Here is a 19,835-nt window from a genome sequence, read left to right as displayed (position 1 = left end):
GATGCAGAAGACGTCTTGTATAAATAATATGGGAAAGATTTTTTAGTTCCCAATAAAACCACTCTGAAGTTTGAAATTTTTATTTTTAATAATTTACTTAGGTAACACTAATAGAAACGTACAAGCATACCGAATTTCAAGTTTTTGTTCCAATTCCAAGTATTTAAAATATGAGTTATAGATGAGAAAAAAAAGCCCATTTAAATAACATAGGGAATTTTTGATCCGCCCTTTAGACTCCCTAAAAATTAAAACTATTCACTTTTGGCAATTTTCCTGTCGATTAATTCCGGAAAGCTACAATCATGTCAAATTTAATCGTTGTAACCCTACAGGAAGTGCCCAATAATTTGGGGGCATTTGAAGATGTTCTATATAAATAACATGGGGAAGACTTTTCAGTTCCCCATAAAATTACTCTAAAGTTGGAAGTTTTTAGTTTTAGTGATTTTGTTAAATAATCTTATAGAATATGTACAAGCATACCGAATTTCAAGTGTTTATTCCAATTCCAAGTACCCAAGACATGAGATTATAGGTCAGAAAAAGGCCCATATAAATAACATCGGGAATTTCTTCATCACCTCTTTAGACCCCGTATAATTTAAAAATAGTCACTTTTGGCAATTTTCCTGTGGATTTAGTTCCAAAAAGCTACAATCATACCAAATTTCAATTTCCACGTCAACCACAAGTATTCGTAATTTTATGTCAGTTCATGTAATTTTATATATCTATTTAGAATTAGAATGTGATGGATACATCAGATAGAAGCTTTAAGTATGAAATCATTGTGCTCTTTGTTTCTACCCTTCTTACTTTGTCACAAGATGTGGTAATCAAAACTAGATAATTCATACTCAATTTACATTAGAGTGTTATACCCAGAGAAGCTTAACTTTATTCATTCGTACGTGTAGCCTTAAGATGCTTTCCCATTGTATTATTTCTCCAGTTGCTCAAGTATATGACATTTAACTGGGGTGAATTTTAGTTGAAGGCCACAAACAGGAATTCCCATTGTTCACAAATCCCGATTCAAATTGTTTGTATGACTAAAGGTACATTTGTTGCTCGCTGAAAAACTAATTATCTTACTAAACAGTTCTTCTGAAATCAGTAATTCCAAACGCACAGTTGTTTTCTTTTGTGGTCAATATAAAGACTGAGAGAAAATGGCAGATATTTAATGGCTGTGCAATTTTACGGTGTCCATTTTTTTCCTTATCCATTAAAGGAAAATGTCTTGTCATCGTCAAATTATCGGGATTTTTCAAGGTAACTACAACAAACATAGTGTATATCATGGTTATATAAAGTCACTGTTGGATCATTTATTCTACATTTTAGCTACTTATTTTGACTGGTCTGGACGAGATTTGACGTCGGAATGCAGCGTTGGATGGTATGTTATACAACCTTTACGTTTTCTTTCTTTCTTTCTTTCTTTCTAAATTTCAAAAGGAAAATCACATCGGCAAGTATTTCAAGTTTATAGTACAAGGCAAGGGAAGGAAACTTATTTCATGTGCTAATTCTCGTATATAGTAGAACTTAAGGGAAGAAAACTTATCTCATGTGCTAATTCTTGTATACTGCTTTCTGAACCTGTATGAAGCTTTCTTCTCATAGCTTGTAGCGATAGAATTAAAGTTTCTACCCATATGTAGTAACTCAAGAGCCGCGACTGGTAATTTTGTAGTATAGGATTGCGTTTTATTAACATGTGAATGTCCAACACAAGAAAATGAAACCTGCGTTAACTAACTATTGCCCGGCTTAAACCCTTCGGAGCTTTATGATAGGAAATTTAAGACTACAATAATAAAGTTAAGGAAATATTAGACTACAAGTATTATTAATACATATTTGATGCTATGGTCACTTTTGTTCTATTAGTTCCTTCCAATTTAACAAACATAGTTTAAAGACATATCGAGGATTACATACAACAATTTTTCCTTTGGAATACACTCAGGATCTCAGGCTGAATTTTCAAAATATGGGGCGTTAATCAAACTTCGGGTTATCCACGGCCTAGTTAAGTAAGCAGTAGTATAAAATCGCCTGCATTCAGCTTTGGATTTATTATTATTATCTAATGCAATGATGATCAGTTAATAATAAACTGCGAAACAGATCAAAATGAAAACCACACTTGGAAGGTCATTTTTCTTGTTCCCCTCTTCCCTACTACTATGATTTACTGAATGTAAGTTATACAGTTGCTGAATTACTGTTCTATTCTGCGTCTCCTGTTCCTTGTTTCATGTGTCTAAGCTAGTTAGGGTCAGAGCTACTAACATTTGAAAGTACCGCAAAACGGGGTTACTTTGCACATCAGGGGCTACTTTGCACAAAATATGAAAAGAGTTTCACAGTCCTCTGTCGGTAAAACCATGAACTGTAAAGATAAAATTTCAACTGCCACGGTAAGATAGAACATCTAACTGTATTTTGGCTATAAAGTTGGCGGTTAACATCAGTTCATGGTACCGGGAGGATTCGTTGTTGTAGAGGTATGGAAAGCAGTCACTGTAAAAGCCGCCAAAATTTGAAATATATTACGTACAAGAATTTCCGTCAAAGTTAAGTCAGTTTCGTAGAATATTACTATGTATAATGAGACTTTGATGCAATAGTTGGAATTGAAATGTGAAACGTTTTAAAGTCATAAAAGAAATAAAACTGGGAGAAGGCGGTTTCAGCTTCTACTCGGGGTTACTTTGCACCGGTCCAAAATACCGTTTAGATGGGAAATTATTACTACTGGAACCTCCTGCATTCTAAATTTAGGTAAATTTCCTATTCAGGTAGATGCCGAATGAATTTTTTGTTGGAAAATAAACTATGAACAGTGGTGGATCCAGAAAAGTAGTTTGGTATTTTTAGAAATCACTAGACTTTTGAGGGAGCTTGCAGCTTATACGAATAGGAGTGACTAACATTAGATTTTTTATAAAAAAGAAATCATGCAATTTGGGTGGGTTTCAGCCTGAAAGACCCAAACCATCAAATCTTCCATTGATTACGTTTGGGATGATATTCTTGGACAATAAGGAATAACCAAGGCAAATCAGTTCAGTTTTATTTTCTGTTCCTGTGTTGATATTTTTGTGGGACATATGCTAAACTGTTAGAATGTAGCTCCTGTGCCGGTACCAGAAAATACATAATTTTCTTTTCAAATATCGATAATTCAAACTAAGTACTGATACCGATACCATCGTTCTAATATATCAATTATTTGTAGACTGCATACAGTTTTGAGTAGAAAGTAAAATGTATAAATACTAAAGGCAAAACATTGCACAGAAACGTTATGTTCGTATGTTGAACATACTTTTTGGTATGTTGTACAAAGTAACCCCACCTATAGGGTTACTTTGCACCAAAGTTTATATTTGAATAACTATGGTCATACTGAATGTTTATTAATGAAGTTGCACTAATCTTTTAATTATATATCTAGCTATTGTATATTCAAAATACAGTGTTGTAAATAATTGCGTTTGTAAGTTACATGCGATTTTCTTTAAAATTACTTAAATCTTTTGTCTTACGGTAACTCAACAAAATCTACATTTTTTCTAAAAAGCAGATAACTTTACCAACAGCCTTACATTGTAAAATGGGGCTGGTAATTAAAACGCTAAATAAATATTTTCACAATTAAATTGTCAAGTCTGGATTCAGGATGACCATTTAGCCCGTCACGTAGAAAATATATGAGGGATGACATTCCTCGCGAGCTTACTATCCGATGAAAGGGTAGGGAGAAAAGATTGAGGGAGGAAGGAAACGGTATGGGACCATTACGTTAGGTACCATCCCGGCATTGGCCTGGTGTGAATGAGGGAAACCCAGGAAACATTTCACTCAAGATGGCTGACTTGAGTGAGGTTTATCCTGGCTGTTACACTTTTTCGACCGAGTGTCCCCACCGGGAATCGAACCCGGCACCGCTCGCACCAATTTTCATTTTTAATCGTGGGCAGGATGAAACGTACTTGTTGGCTGTTTCCGGCCCGTGAGCCACCATTTGACCATTTCTGATTTAATGTATATTCTCACATGAATAACATTGAATTGTATGAAGTACTGTATTTTTGCTTTTAGTTATTTTCAACATATTTATGAAGTTTATTATTATTATTATTATTATTATTATTATTATTATTATTATTATTATTATTATTATTATTATTATTATTATTATTAATTATTATTATTATTACAAGTTTTGATTATAAGTATTTTCTCTAATTGAGATTATGAGTACGTTAACTCCACCACTCAGATTAATTAGCTGTATCGATTTAGAGAATAAAATATCGAGAAAATATACCTACCTATATGGTAGACACAAATTAACTCTACGAATTAGATTAATGACTAGAAATTAATAATGCTACTTTTTATGACACGCGCAGTTTCAGAAGGCAAAAATTAGGATTTCATCTACTATCTATTAAATTCAGTAGCCGTTAGCCGTTGCCTAAATTTCTTTTATATACTGTATATTTAAATACTGCAGAACTTTGCAATACATTGTCGTTACTTAATATTATTCGGATAATAACATCAAAACGCTTATAATTGAGGAGTTTGATGCAATAAGGGCGTAAGTCTGAAACATGCAGTTGGAGAAAAACTATGTTGAAAATTTAAGTAGTGTTTTTTTCTTACATAAAACAATGTAATATGCAGCATTTTATTCCGATATTGAATTGAAATGTTACCAGGAGGCTAAATAAGCATGGCAAAAGCCACAAATCCGTTTGATGCAAAAAGAGCGTAAACTCGCTTACGCCTTTATTACATCAAACTCCTCAATTGCTGTGATACCACTAGCAGATGCAAAATACGCATTTGGAATGAATACAAGTTACTAATGATTTGTTATATTTTTGTTAGTAGTTTAATAGGATATTAAACTGTAGGCATGGTCCTGTCCTGTGTAACCTCTCTGCTGATAAGGAACGCATTTAGAAATCAATCAACCCAATTAATCAATCAAAAATCAATCAATGTCAATCAAATCAATCAAAAATCCCAGAGTCGGAGGAAGATCCTACTCTCCTTTTCCTTAATCATGGTCCAAAAAGAATTGTGCATCTTATGATTTGGTTCCCATACTCCATTCCTATCCCCTTTCTGTGCCTAAGAATAATATAAATATTTAATTCAGTGAGATTGAACTCACCCACCTTCCTACAGCTATTCGTGATAAAAATGAATCATACACTAGGTCTTTTGAGGCTTATAGTGACCGAGCCAAAGAAATAGGAGCAGAAGTAGTCATAGTTCAAATTATATGCCTCCATAAGTATCGCACATTTTGGTTAGACTCTCCCAGGTTCGTACCACACAGACTAGATCAAGGAAAAATCACCACATTTATGTTTCCTAATGAATGCTGCAGGTAAAAATTAAATCGAGAGCGTAATCATCATTCTGTGGATTCGCCACCGATGATGCATTGCTCGCCCATGAAACACAAGCGGCCTGTATACAGTTCTAGCTACTAAGCCTATGGAAAGATACTTTGGAATGAACCAAAAAAAAAAAAAAAAGAGAGAGAGAGAGAGAGAGAGAGAGAACACTATAAGAATTTGTCGGGAGCTTCGTAACAACAATCCTAACTGAATTTGACTTTCACAAGCTAGAATCATTTTATGTATTTTCTTAGCGATAAACTTTCGGAAGCTATTGACTTAGGTAGACACGTTAACTAGTCATCGAATTATAATTATCATCATCATAGGTATTTATTCTTGGCAGGTCACTTGCCGCAACTGACAAGTAAACCTTACGTTTGGGTGAATCGAGTTGCTGACTGAGACACTGAGAAAGTAGTACTAAATGTGGTCAGTATTTCAGTGAAGTTGTAGGTGCGAAGCTCCAGGGGTTTAGGAGATACAGCTACCAGAACATCACATGGAAGTACAGAATAGTCTTCATACAGTTGGAGGTAAAAGCCCTGTAAGACCTCTTATAACGACAAAAGGTGAATAACAAATATATGGGTACATATTAGGACTAGGGGGAAGTCATATAGTAAGGGTATACTTGAAGGCGGCCATCTTGAAATCCGCCATTTTGAATTAAGGTTAAGTTTTTAAAATAGGAATAGGGTCATATGATACATCATTTAAGGCTCAAATTTAATCAGAAGAACAACGGTGATGTTAATTTTTATTTATGCGCAATTGGTAAAAAGTTACAGGGAAATTAAATATTGTTGCAGCATATGTATTAGTCCTTTACCCCACCTTGTAAATTTTGTGTTAATGATAATAATTAAATAAAAAACAGGTGGATAAATATTAGGTCTATGGTAAGAGTTGCCTTGATGGCGGCCATGTTCAAATCCGCCATTTTGAATCAGATAAAAGTTTTAAACAAAACGCATAACATTGACACGTTATTAATAGCAAATTTTACCATAAATCCAACGCTATATCAATTTTTGCTTTATCATTAACCAGCATTCTAGCTCGAAGTCATCTATTGCACTACTCTATTCCCATTTAATTTTGTGCTGGTTAATGATAAAGCAAGAATGGTTGTACCGTTGGATTTATGGTAAAATTTACTATTAATAAGGTGTCAATGTTATGCGTTTTGTTTAAAACTTTTATCTGATTCAAAATGGCGGATTTGAACATGGCCGCCATCAAGGCAACTCTTACCATAGATCTAATATTTATCCACCTGCTTTTTATTTAATTATTATCATTAACACAAAATTTACAAGGTGGGGTAAAGGACTAATACGTATGCTGCAACAATATTTAATTTCCCTGTAACTTTTTCCCAATTGCGCGTGAATAAAAATTAATGTCACCATTGTTCTTCTGATTAAATTTGCGCCTTAAATCTTGTATCACATGACCCTATTCCTATTTTAAAAACTTAACCTTAATTCAAAATGGCGGATTTCAAGATGGCCGCCGTCAAGTATACCCTTACTATATGACTTCCCCCTAGTCCTAATATGTACCCATATATTTGTTATTCACCTTTTGTCGTTGTAAGAGGTCTTACAGGGCTTTTACCTCCAACTGTATGAAGACTATTCTGTACTTCCATGTGATGTTCTGGTAGCTGTATCTCCTAAAACCCTGGAGCTTCGCACCTACAACTTTACTGAAATACTGACCACATTTAGTACTACTTTCTCATATGTGTCTCAGTCAGCAACTCGATTCACCCAAACGTAAGGTTTACTTGTGAGAAGTTTCCATGCTCCACGGTCTTCCGCTAACCTCCTCGTCTTCATGTACGATTTTTCTGTTTTAATATCGTCCATTAATTATTGTAGTCTCCTTTCTTTCTCCCTCTCTTTTCTGTCACCATACCCTCTAGCACTTCCCTCATGATACAGTTTCTTCTTAGTCAATGTTCCAACCAGTTTCTATTCCTCTTCTTAATAATATCTAAAATTGTTCTTTTCTCCCTACCATTTCTAACACCCTCTCTTTCGTTTTCCGTTCGACCCAGCTAATTCTTTTCATTCTTCTGCACACTCACATTTCGAAAGCTTCCCGTTGTTATTTATAATTTTTCCATAAGGTCCATATTTCTGACCTATACAGTACAATATTCCACACGAAGTATTTTTCTCAACTCTTTATTCAAAGTCCCACAAAATAGTATTTTCTTCCTCTTAAAGGCTTCTTTCGCCATTCCTATCCTTGCTTCATTATAATTATAGTTATCTATATATATAAAAGAGAACGCACAAAATCCTTTGTCCGCTCATCACGCTAATACGGCTGAACCGATTTCTTTCATTTTTGGGGGGTTGTTAGGATTTGGACCCTAGATGGTTTTTATCATATCACTTTAATTTTCAATTACCAGTGTCTTGAGATAATTGACCAATCAGGTGTCAATACGTAAAAAAAATCCTTTGTCCGCTCATCACGCTAATACGGCTGAACCGATTTCTTTCATTTTTGGGGGGTTGTTAGGATGTGGACCCTAGATGGTTTTTATCATATCACTTTAATTTTCAATTACCAGTGTCTTGAGATAATTGACCATTCAGGTGTCCATACGTACAAATCCTTTGTTATTAGTTCATCATAGGTATAAAAATAAACGTATTTATATGCAACCCGCATGACCCTGTGACTCGGCGGGTTAACATAACTGACAGGCGCTATAAATCACTTGAAAGCGAAAAAGTAAAAATTATCTAAGTAACAAAGTTTATTGCGTTCCGGGGTGACCGCAGCGAAGCGGGGTGAACGCTGCTAGTAAATAATAATAGTCACTTAAACAGGAAAGGACGTTTACAATTTTCAAGATCAATATTAAGCTTTCATGTTTGAAATTAGTGAAGTGAAATTATGTAATGAGTTAATCTAAGGGTTAATTTTCAGAATTGAAAAACATTTACTGATAAGTCTAACAATTTCTTCAAAAGGAAAGAAAAGAAAGGAAGAAAATTAAAAGTTAGTACACGTGTATTATTTCTTTTTCAACTTTAGGATAGCAAGAAATGTAAGATTTATCGAATTCTTATCGTACTGAAAGAAAATATTTTTGATGCTTTACACGAATTTGTTTTTCTTAAGAAAACCGAGAACTTCTTATTTCTTGCGCTAAAAGAATTATCGTCACCTACCAATTCTCTTATGCTGCTGTTTGGACCCAGAGCACGAAACTGCAAAGTTAATTGTATTCTTGGTGGATTGATTTGTTTACGTCTTTTGTTAGCAGCGATGGCTATATGCAGGGCAGGGTCTAAGTTTAAAGTGAGATCTGAATCATAGTAGTATGTACGAAGGTCTCCCACCAGGAATAAAGCAAAGGGAATTCAAACATCAAAGACATGTGCACTAGCCGTTATTCCAATGAGAAAAGCTAATTGTATTATTTGATTTGATTTTCAGTTTAGCGTACTTTTAAAGCAACGAGACTATATGAGACATGAACTTACAGTCTCTGATCTACATAAGCTTCCGCCGGGAAATGAATCCAAGTTTCCTACGCCAAAGGCGCATAAGCTAACTGCTTAGCCATGAATAAGCTCAATTATATTATTAACATATACGATAACTATGGTTTTAGCCAAGAATGCGCCGTCCTCCCTTAAAGTCAGAATTATCTGCCTTTAACTTACTCACACTGAGTCCCAGTACATCCAGCCCCCGGTACAACATTAATTTAAACGTTGTATAGACGTAGATTCTACCGTTCCCGTCCAGCTGTGCACCGATAAATTTCTGTTGGAAGGTGTCCGAAGTTTTTTGGGGTGGAGGTCTACCAGTAGTAGTCACTATGTTAAGGTACTATTGAACTGGTATTATTCTACACTCTAAAACGATAAGTAATTTTAAAGTGCTACCAGCTATATTCTCAACAAAAATGATAAAACTAAATTGGTTTTATAAGAAAAGAAAGAGTTCAGATGTAGTGTAAAATCAAATTTTAAAGGTATATCAACTATTTCTCTTCTAGAGCAACCATAGTATTCTTTTTACGGAAGTATAGAAAAATCTGTCCAGTTACGAAGTTGGAACCTGGTGGACCAGCCCCGTGGGTACGCCACTGTTTCCGTTCTTCGTTTAATTTTTTCTAATAAATAAATAAATCAGAAGGATTATGGATTATTTGTTCATGAAGTTTAGAGTCCTTTCTCAGCACCGCGCTGGACCTATAATTTAAGGTAGAATCCAAAACCTGTAATGCGTTCAAATGTTCTTCCACCGGAAATCAAACTCGGTACCCCGGCTTTGTGGTGGACAAACACTTTGTGTGTGGGTTTTCTCGTTGTTCTCCCGTTTCCTACCACTTTCTTCATTCCACCATTTCATTCATCTCTCATCATCACCGTCTCCTTTAGCCTAGCCGGCATAACCGTGGGACGTAAAACTAAAAAATTTCATTTCATTTCATTTTCGGTACCCCGGGCACCAAAAGCGTGCGTGCACTAGGAAACTATACCAGCGTGGAGGACCAATCATATATCATACGCGATCTCGATGAAATTCATCTAATTTTTTAACCAAACCTGGCATGGTAGTAGATCTCAACGAGCTCAACACACATATAAAACATTATGGTGTGCTGGTTTTTGGTTCCCGAGTTATGGACTATTAAATTTTGGATCTGGACTTGGTCAATTTTTAAAAATAAAATTTTAAAATAAAACTCTAGTTGCTATTTATATTTTAAAATAATAAATGACTCAAACTTGTTATTAAACGTTAATTTGAGGATAAGAATGTGAATGCCGTGATGAAATGATTGATTAGCTCTGTTATAAATGCAGTACGTTGTAATAAAGATTTGTTTAAAAATAATCAATTAATCAATCAATTAATGAAGGGTGAGTTTTTCTTTGCAATAAGGAAATTTAGTAGTTTATTATTCCTGTCAACTAATTTTCTCTACCAATCTTCTCTTAACATTTCAATGGCTCACTGAACACTCCTCCTCCCCCCGCCTTTTTCATGTGTGAACACTCTTAGTTCTTGCACTAATATTTTATACAAGAATCAATTTATTCAATCCCAAAGCGAAAATTAATAATTACTTGTACACTCAACGACAAAAGTTCTTTCTTGTTGATGACATGAGTTTCGTAAATACCTTCAGAACGGAAGGAGAATTTGAGTACAATTTTCAGTAAATTAAAAAAAGAATGTAATTTCCTGCATGTTCTAGCGATACTATCGTTATTCCCAAAATAAATTTTACCAAACAGAAATAACTTTTGTCGCTGACTGTACAATGCGATACTCATGTTAATTCATGTTACTTTCTATGTACTTATGAGTTTCTACAGCTTACCTTACTAATGGCTTCTCTAAGTGATTGTACACTTCATACTGTTATGACGGAGCTATTTCACTTTCATGCACGTGCATTAATACCTATTGTCGACGGAAAATACATGAAATATTAATAAACCCTTGGTCCGCTTTCATTGTGTGACTTTTTTTTTTTTTTTGAATATTTTCTGTTTTGTACTACGTATTAAAATATACCGATTGGCTGGATCGGTTTATGCGATTTTGAGACATGCTATCTGATTCGATATCGTTTCTTTTAATGCTTAATGCTACCTAACAAATATAATACATAAAGTTTGAAAATTAAATATAAAATTAATAATTTTAAAAACTTATACATTAAAATTTACTTTTAATATATTAAAAATATTTTTTTTTTTGTTAATTTACATACTGTAATATTGAATCCAATCCGTCTTGCGCAAAATAACTATATAACTATAATTGTTCCAGAATATTAGACTATACGATCTGCCTACAGACTGTAGCTATTATGTATGTATAAATGATAGCATTAGACATAGAAACATGAATTATTATGTCTGTACAAAATCATGAAATCAAATCAATACGACTTTACAATGTATATACAAAACGAAATTTTCCTTCAGAATGTTCATAAATTATACATTCACCATACACATAAAGTTCTATTCAAGGTAAATAGCAATCAATATTTTTGACCTGTGCTTTTGTGCTTAGTGACAAGGTGAAATCATATAGGAAAAAAATTATCTTGGGTGTTATTATAATAATGATAAGCGAACAAAATTACTAAATGCTTTGTGGACAAAATCAAACGATAAATTAGTGGTTGTTAAGAATGATACCACTTAGAATTAGGATTATGAATTAGATTTCTAGGCTTTCGGCATCTATGGCTATATTAGCTCTTCACCTATGAGGGATGACGTCTCTCGGTAACCACACTATCCAAGGAAAAGGAAGCGGCCTGGGACCTGTGTTCAGCGACGTAAATCTGCCTTCAACATTGGGGGGTACGGATATGTATATTAAGCGATGTTAAAAAATATTTATAAAATTGAAAAACAACGTTGTGGAGGATGATCAGGGAGGCAGAGTTGTCTTCAACACTGGGAGGTGGGCAGATTTGAGGCTTATTCTGGGGGGGACATCAATTTCATCTCAATTTCCTTTGTGACAATCAGACATAAATCATCACATTTCTGCCCAAGAAACACATTTCAAATGGGATTATTGGGGAGGACAATCCAACAATCCCTCCGTTCCAAGATTGGAGGGGACATGTCTCCCTCATCCCCCCGGGATTTGCGCCAGTGCCTTGTTAGGTACCATCCCGGCATTTGCCTGGTGTGAATGAGTAAAACATCACTCAGGATGGCTGGAATGATAAAGCATTTACAATTTTTCGACCGAGTATACCCAATGGTAATCGAACACGGGACCGCTCGTAACAAAGACGAGAGCATTAGCGACTACGCTACGCGGGGCCATAAAATGACACTATTCACATAAAATTCATATAAAATGACACAACTTGTATTGTTGCTACTAAAATCGTAGAGAGAAAATATTTAAAATAGATTTAGGCATGAAGTCGCCTGTTGTTCTCTATGAATGCAATAATTATGGCTGCGGTGGCTCAGTGGTAGAGCGTTCACCTTCTGGTGCATGGGGTCTTTGGTTCGATCCCAGTTCGCGCCAACTGAACTTCGTGATGGACAAACACCATGTTCGTGGGTTTTCTCGAGGTTATCCCGTTTGCTCCACTTTCTTCATTCCACCATTTCATTCATTTCTCATTATCACCGTCTCCTTTAGCCTAGCAGGCATAAACGTGGGACGTAGAAGTCAAAGATTCCATTTCTTTCTCTCTCTCTCTTTTTTTTTTTTTTTTTTTTAATTTTTGAATGCAATAATTGGGTACTATTCTCAGGAATTGACAACCAATTCACACTAAGGATTTTCGAAAATTAAGAACATCTGGAGCAAAAAAGAGACGAGCATACAGTTCAGGATGGAAGGTTACAAATCGAGGAATTGTATAAAGTCTATATTATTTTGACTATTAGCACCACTGATTCATTTTGTAATTGATACTGCGATAATCTTATCGTTTAATACACAAACTATAGTGATTTTGTCTCACGAACTTTAACTCCAAACTACGTACAATATAAGACTATATAGCACCAGATCTACAGTTTAAAGTATATTCTGAACCACTGCAGGGTTTAGAATTAAAAAAAAAAATGAAATGAAATCTTTAAGTTTAACGTCCCACGGTTATGCCGGTTAGGCTAAAGGAGACGATGATAATGAGAAATGAGTGAAATGGTGGAATAAAGAAAGTGGGAGGAAACGGGAGAACCCCGAGAAAACCTACGAGCACGGTGTTTGTCCACCACAAAGTCCACACGGCGCGAGCTGGGATCGAACCCCAAGCACCGGAGGTGAACGCTCTACCACTGAGCCACCGCGCCCCCGGTTTAGAATAAAGTTTTCAGGAAAATGGATTATCTTATTTATTCATAGCAGACCTCTCTCCCATTTATTCGTCACCGTTGTTGCTACTTGTTTAATGAATTTCTTCCCACCCTCCCTCGTCTTCCTCATTGTCGTACATGACAACTTTTACTCTTTTCTGAAGTAAACTTGCGACTGACAACGAGCAACAGATGGAGTTTGAAAATGGTTTCTTAGTGTGTAATAGTCCGCGTAGTTTTTGTTGCCGGTTTGCAAACAGACTACACAGAGTCCACCACTGTACTTAGGAAGGCTTTGCACCATATGAATTTAGATTAAAAGAAAAAAGACATTACTGGTCTAGAATCCCCTATTTTCGGTTTCAAACATTAATCCAAAAGCATTTCTCACTATTACCAAGTGAAATATTAAATCTAGAGATCTTCACCCTGCATTTGTCTGTTTAAATTAGTGAACATACGCAATGTAAAATCAAGAAATTAGAAAAAAAATAGTTTAAGTCCCAGTTATGCCGTTTAGGATAAACGAGGTAGATAATTACTAGAAGCGGATAATTGTGAAATTAATTTTTGTGCTCTCCTACCAAAAATTGAATTTGGGATCACGTGCATCAGAGGCAGACGCACTAGCCATCAGTCCAAAGAAATTGTATATAGAGTTTGTTGTTAAGTTCTTTTAGCCTGTAAAAGATAATTTTTGCGGCCAAAAGACTATCTTCTATGGCTATTAACGTAAATATCAGTATATTCATTATTATTCTTTAAACCTATCATTAGGTCAGTAGACAAGTTGAAACTTCAGTAAATCTACTAAAATATCATTAGAGTTGGCAACATTGTCTGCAGCTACTATGAGTCATTCTGATCAATACTGACATTCTTCTTCAGAACAGTGACAAGAAAAGGAAGACATGTGGATCATTTCCTTAGATCTAAGAAAACAAAAATTTCGAAAGAAAACGAGCAGAATTTAATCTTATCGAATGAACCCATTGTCGGTAGAATAGGAAGAAAACGGAGCCATGAAATTCGGTATGTAATCCAACCCGACTATTTTCCTGGACCGGAGTATTTTGATCTAAAAATTCCCATTTACCGTATTTGCTATAGTTTGCTACAAAATTTCCCCACATATGAGAAATGTACCTCGATCTACAAACCCTGATATAAATCCTTCCGTGCATAGATCGTTTTACTCTTGTAGGGAATTTATGTTTTTTTTTTTTTTGGGGGGGGGGGGGAGGGGGAAACAGCATAAATTGGAGATTTTCGAGAAAAATATATTGGGAAATAAAATTTGCTACTTGCAATCTTAAGTAATGTACAAGCATAGGATTTTTATTATTATTATTATTATTATTATTATTATTATTATTATTATTATTATTATTATTATTATTATTATTATTATTATTATTATTATTTTGTAATTTGAAGTAGAACTTATGCTTAACATTTACAGCGTTGTCAGCTATATATATTTTTCTCTGTGTATTTATTTGTTACTGCAATACAGAAAATACAGTGTGTCCCAAAAGAAATGCAACCAAAACTTTGATCGAGTATATTTTTGGAAATTAGACAATTTTTGTGACAAAAGTTAGCGCTGTATATTAAGAAAACCGTAACGTTGAATTTTAGTAATTGTTTAAATGACGAGAAATGTAATTGCAAATTGCTGATAATCAATTGTGAAAAATAGAAAAAAGGATTAATCGCGGTAATTCTTAATGTAAACGTTTAGTTCGCATCAATATTTATCGAATGGGACAAAAACTGCATATTGTTTTGAAACGTTGACAGTTGTAAAAGCTATTTTTTTACGTATTCAGAAAAATTACATTTTTTTATATAAATAGCGCATTCTGGAAACAATGTTCCACCAAAAATACTTCCACAGGTGTTCATCCTCGTACATGTTGGACAATGTGATTTATCAATAAAATAATAAATTGATTTTACAAAAAAAAAAAAAAAAAAAAAAAAAAAGAACGATAAAAATAATTTGGTACTATCTAGGCTATATAATTTTGTTTAGAATTAGACAATACTATATTTTATGTTCATAATCGTGCAAAATAAGAAACTTGTAATTCAAAAGAAGCAACTGATGCTGTTAAAATTCGAATAATGGATATCGAATAATTGTTCCAAGTTTAGAAACGAATATTCAGATATTCAAATAATAGCAGAAAATATTCAAATAATTCCATGTAATAATTCTATCTTATACATATTCAAATAATGTATAGGCTTATTCAAATATTTCTTCGAATAATGAATATTGGGAGAATTACTCGAATAATTTTAACGGCGCTAGAAACAGCCAAACTTCCCTTTCAGTGTAATAATTGTAGAAGTTTATAGAAGAATTGACACCAACATGTACAGGCCGCTTTCCTGACCAGATACAGCGTGTTTAAGCTGGGTGATGAGTGGTCAATTGGTTCTTTCTGGCTTCTAGATGAGAACTGTCTAGCTCTTAACTGAAGGAGCTCTGACGTTGCCACGCAATCCTGGGTCTACTTAAAGAAGAACTCGTGACCAAGCTTTATAACGCGTGGTCTCGGGTTTGATCCCAGATGAAGGTATTTGATTCCAATAAAAACACGAGTAGTGGTTCGGATTCCACTTCAAGCTATAGATCCTATCTCATATAGGCTCAATATTTGAAAAGGGACGTTGAACTTCAACCAATTAATCTAAAAATAGTACTTTATCGGGCATGCTATTGTAAATAATGAAACAAGAGCACGTAAAAAAAAAAAAAGAGAGAGAAAATGTAGGGAGGGCAACTGCTGATAGATAACGAAGAGTGGCATTGGGTGAAGACTCATTTTTCAATACAATAAATAGGATTCAGTAATTATAAAATACTGTATTCTATCGATTCAAAAGGTACCAAATCTAAGTGTCTTTTTCATTTTAAATAAAAACATGTTGTCAGAATCTTCCCATCAAGCAAGGTTTTGTTGTGACAGTCAATGTTTTCACTCTTATACGGGAAATAAACCATATTTTCTTGAAATATACAGTGTTTGAAGCGGCATAACTAAGCTGTTTATTAACGTAGAAGGATGATGGTTTAGGTGTCAGATTATCGTGGAAGAATAAAGCATTCACTTGGTATGGAGTTTGTCATCAACCCCATAGGGAGGTGGGGGTCATTGATGAGACACACGTTATAAAGGTATTCGATTTGCCGAAGGTGTCCTTATTGTATACTAAAGAAAAAAAGAAATAAAAAACAAACATCATTGTAAATGTTGATTTTAGGTTATATTTAGCCTCTGGAAAGTGTATCTTCAATTTCCAGCAGTAGTCGGCCAGTATCGTAATACTCCATTTGCATTGGAACATCTTTTTCCATTGTAGAAATTTCTGATGGAATTGTCTGCCATGTTCATCGCTTATTGAACCATGATTTACTGGGAGAAATTTTAAGTGAGAGTTTAAGAAATGGATCTTTCAAGACATATTACATCCCATAACTTGGTACGAATTCACTAGATCACTCACTCACTATTTCATGACAGCTGTCTGCTTTATGTTTTTCAAGAAAACTGCAACAGATATCTACGAAGGCTTTCCACACTTTATCTTACACAGAACTCGACTGTTCTGCCAAATTGTCATAATCCAATAACGATGTAATCTGTGGCCCAATAAATATTCCTTCCTTCAGTTTTGCATCTCTAACTTTGGGAAATTTAGATTTTAAATATATGAATGCGGAAATTTTTTTTTATCAAGAGCTTTTTACAAAATTTTTCATAAAGCTGAATTGATATGTAGCGGTGGTATGTACACTCTTCACGATTCACTAATGGGATAAGGGATACTTTTTTGTTCCTGGGAGTAAGAGTTTCACGTTTAGGCCATTCATCTCTACGTAGTGAGCCTTCTATTTCTGCTGTCCCATTCACATAAAAAACATAAGAATTTGGTGTATTCAAGTTGTAAGCCAAGCAGTAAAGCTATGACCTTTAAATTACCACAGGTACCGTATTCCAGTTTATATTTTGTGGATTATTCCAAGGTTGCCAGGTCCACAAATCGTTACACTTTACTACTAAATAGTGAATTCCTGTGTGAGAACGGAAACTACATCAGAATTTCATAGATGTCAAGAAGATGTCGCAAAATTCATACTTATGTTTATACAAGAGTTAGAAGTTAGACAAAATTAACGTATTCTATTTGATCAACATGTGTTTGTTATGATTCCTTCATCTACATGATCTGTAGTTTCATAGTTTTACGTGTTTATATAGGTACCTAGGTCTGCGTGGGTGTCCGGGTCAGCGAAGTTCGATTGAAACATAGATAACCATATGATAATCGTGATCTAGCTCCCTATTTCTTCATAATCTTTTGTCAAAAGCTTCGAAATGACTGAAGTAATTTTATGAAACACAGATGGGACAGATCACCTCAAAATAAGATATCACAATGAGATTTCAGCAAAGCTATTCATATTTGTTATTAGATTTCTACCCAGGTAGTATAGCTGAAATCCTTAGAAATTAATAATATTGCTGAAATCCCATTATAACTTATAAATTTATTTTATTTTTGAGCAGAAAGGTGCACATCTCCTTTATATTACTTAAAATTCAAATTGGTCCTTGTTACGAAGTCATTGGCAAAATGACGTGGGCGGTAATGGTACGGTTCACCCGATCTGGATTTTACTTCACTGACCCAATAACTTTCAAAACTAATCAAATGGAAACTCGTAGAACTTTGTGGAACCGTAAATTCAGAGGTACACAGAAGTACAGAGTAAATTCTACCTGTACTGTTTCTCTCAATCTTATTGGTACAGTCCGCAGCAAAAATCCTGCAACATGAGCATGTAAGTTTATTGTGAAACTACGCCTAACAGCGCAGGAATCAACATAACGTCTAAGTGGCACGAATCCCGCCAGAGAAACCTTGGCGTCCTCCCCTGCACAGTTATTTTGGAGCAAAAGACTTCATCGTTTCACAATAAACTTACATGCTCGTGTTGCAGGATTTTTTTTTTTTTTTTTTGCTGCGGACTGTACATACAACTGCAACTACAGCATAAATAGCATGATGATACGATCTCCTCGATATTTCCTTCATATCGATTGAATTTTGATATCTTCAGGGATAGCGAAGTCTAACACGTTCCTGGGGATACTGCAAGGGCCTGATGATTTCTCCTCTACGTAAGTTCGTATCCTCATACATAGTAGCTGCTTAAATTCAGCTTTCTGTGGATGACATTAAGTTTAGTTAATTCAGCGTGAGTAACGAGTTTGACTAGACCCCTAGTTCTCTCCGATTATGTGAATTCTCCAATTTATTGAGTCTGTGGGTTACTGGTCTGACGACTTTCAGGTCTGCCATATCACATAACCAATTAACCATATTATCATTGGTGTATGCAACTTAAACCACTGATTATAAGTAATTATAACATATTATTTGAATTGTATATGGCTATTGAAGATTCAATTAAACACTATAATTTCTCTTTATTTGCAGACGATTTTATTCTGCGGCCTCGCAACAATAGTATTACTCATCAGTTCGTGCGTAGCTGAAGAGGATGACCTAGACCTAGAGACGGCTGCTCAAACCTACGGTGGAGGCAGAATACTTGGGCTTGGTGGATTCGGCAAAGGATTTGGAGGAGGAGGCTATGGCGGCGGAAAGGGTTTTGGAGGTTTCGGCGGTGGAAGGGGCTTTGGAGGATATGGTGGAGGAAAGGGCATTGGAGGATTCGGTGGTGGAGGCTATGGAGGAAAGGGCATTGGAGGATTCGGTGGTGGGTATGGAGGACGAGGGATTGGATCATATGGAGGGGGACACGGAGGATTCGGCGGGGGTGGCTTCAACAAAGGATATGGAAAGTAACGTTATAACTTAATGTTACTTTTATCTACTTCTAAATGTAAAAAAGAAAACATTCATTGGCTGGATGTAACACATTGTTAATTTTCTAACATTGTTAAATATGTAATAAATATCATATTAAAAGCAAGTTCTATTCTTATTTGGAGTTGATATGGAAATTCTATTTTATGGAACAAATGTGTTATTATTATTATTATTATTATTATTATTATTATTATTAATATTATTATTATTATTATTATTATTATTATTATTATTATTATTATTATTATTATTATTGTTGTTGTTGTTACAAGTAGTATGTGTTTCATTGTTAGGAAAATCAAGTAACAATAGATACAACCTGCTAGTTAATAGCATATAGCGTATATTTTCATATACAATAAATAAATAAATAAATAACCTATTCACACAATAAAAACAATTAACTACATCGGATTTACAACAAACACAATTTTTAACGCCATAAAAACTAGTTTTTCTCTGTTTTCTCGAAAACTACGCATGATAATTTACCCTCAAATAGCGTATGTAATTTTGTTCAGTTCGATATCACCTACCAATTGGCATTTATCTTTTCTTTGGACAATATTAAACAAAAAAAATGAAGTTTAAGAGGTAATCGTAATTCTGGGCTATATTTCATGAACCACATAGTATACTGTTA

At 34.6% G+C, this 19,835-nt stretch overlaps 1 protein-coding gene across 1 annotated transcript; it reads left to right on the top strand.

Annotated features, from left to right (window-relative positions):
• The first annotated feature begins 1,329 nt into the window (after positions 1–1,329).
• LOC145666390 (uncharacterized) lies at positions 1,330–19,295 on the top strand. Its single transcript, XM_081733589.1, has 2 exons — positions 1,330–1,405; positions 18,797–19,295. Exons 1-2 carry the CDS (start codon positions 1,391–1,393, stop codon positions 19,166–19,168), a joined length of 387 nt encoding a protein of 128 aa, XP_081589715.1. The 5' UTR covers positions 1,330–1,390; the 3' UTR covers positions 19,169–19,295.
• The last annotated feature ends 540 nt before the right edge of the window (positions 19,296–19,835 follow it).

This window comes from Thermobia domestica, chromosome 1, assembly GCF_964235325.1.
Source record: "Thermobia domestica chromosome 1, izTheDome1.hap1.1, whole genome shotgun sequence".
NCBI classification, from domain to species: domain Eukaryota; kingdom Metazoa; phylum Arthropoda; class Insecta; order Zygentoma; family Lepismatidae; genus Thermobia; species Thermobia domestica.
The sequence above is the reverse complement of the archived record's forward strand: the minus strand, read 5'-3'. Positions and strand labels throughout refer to the sequence as shown.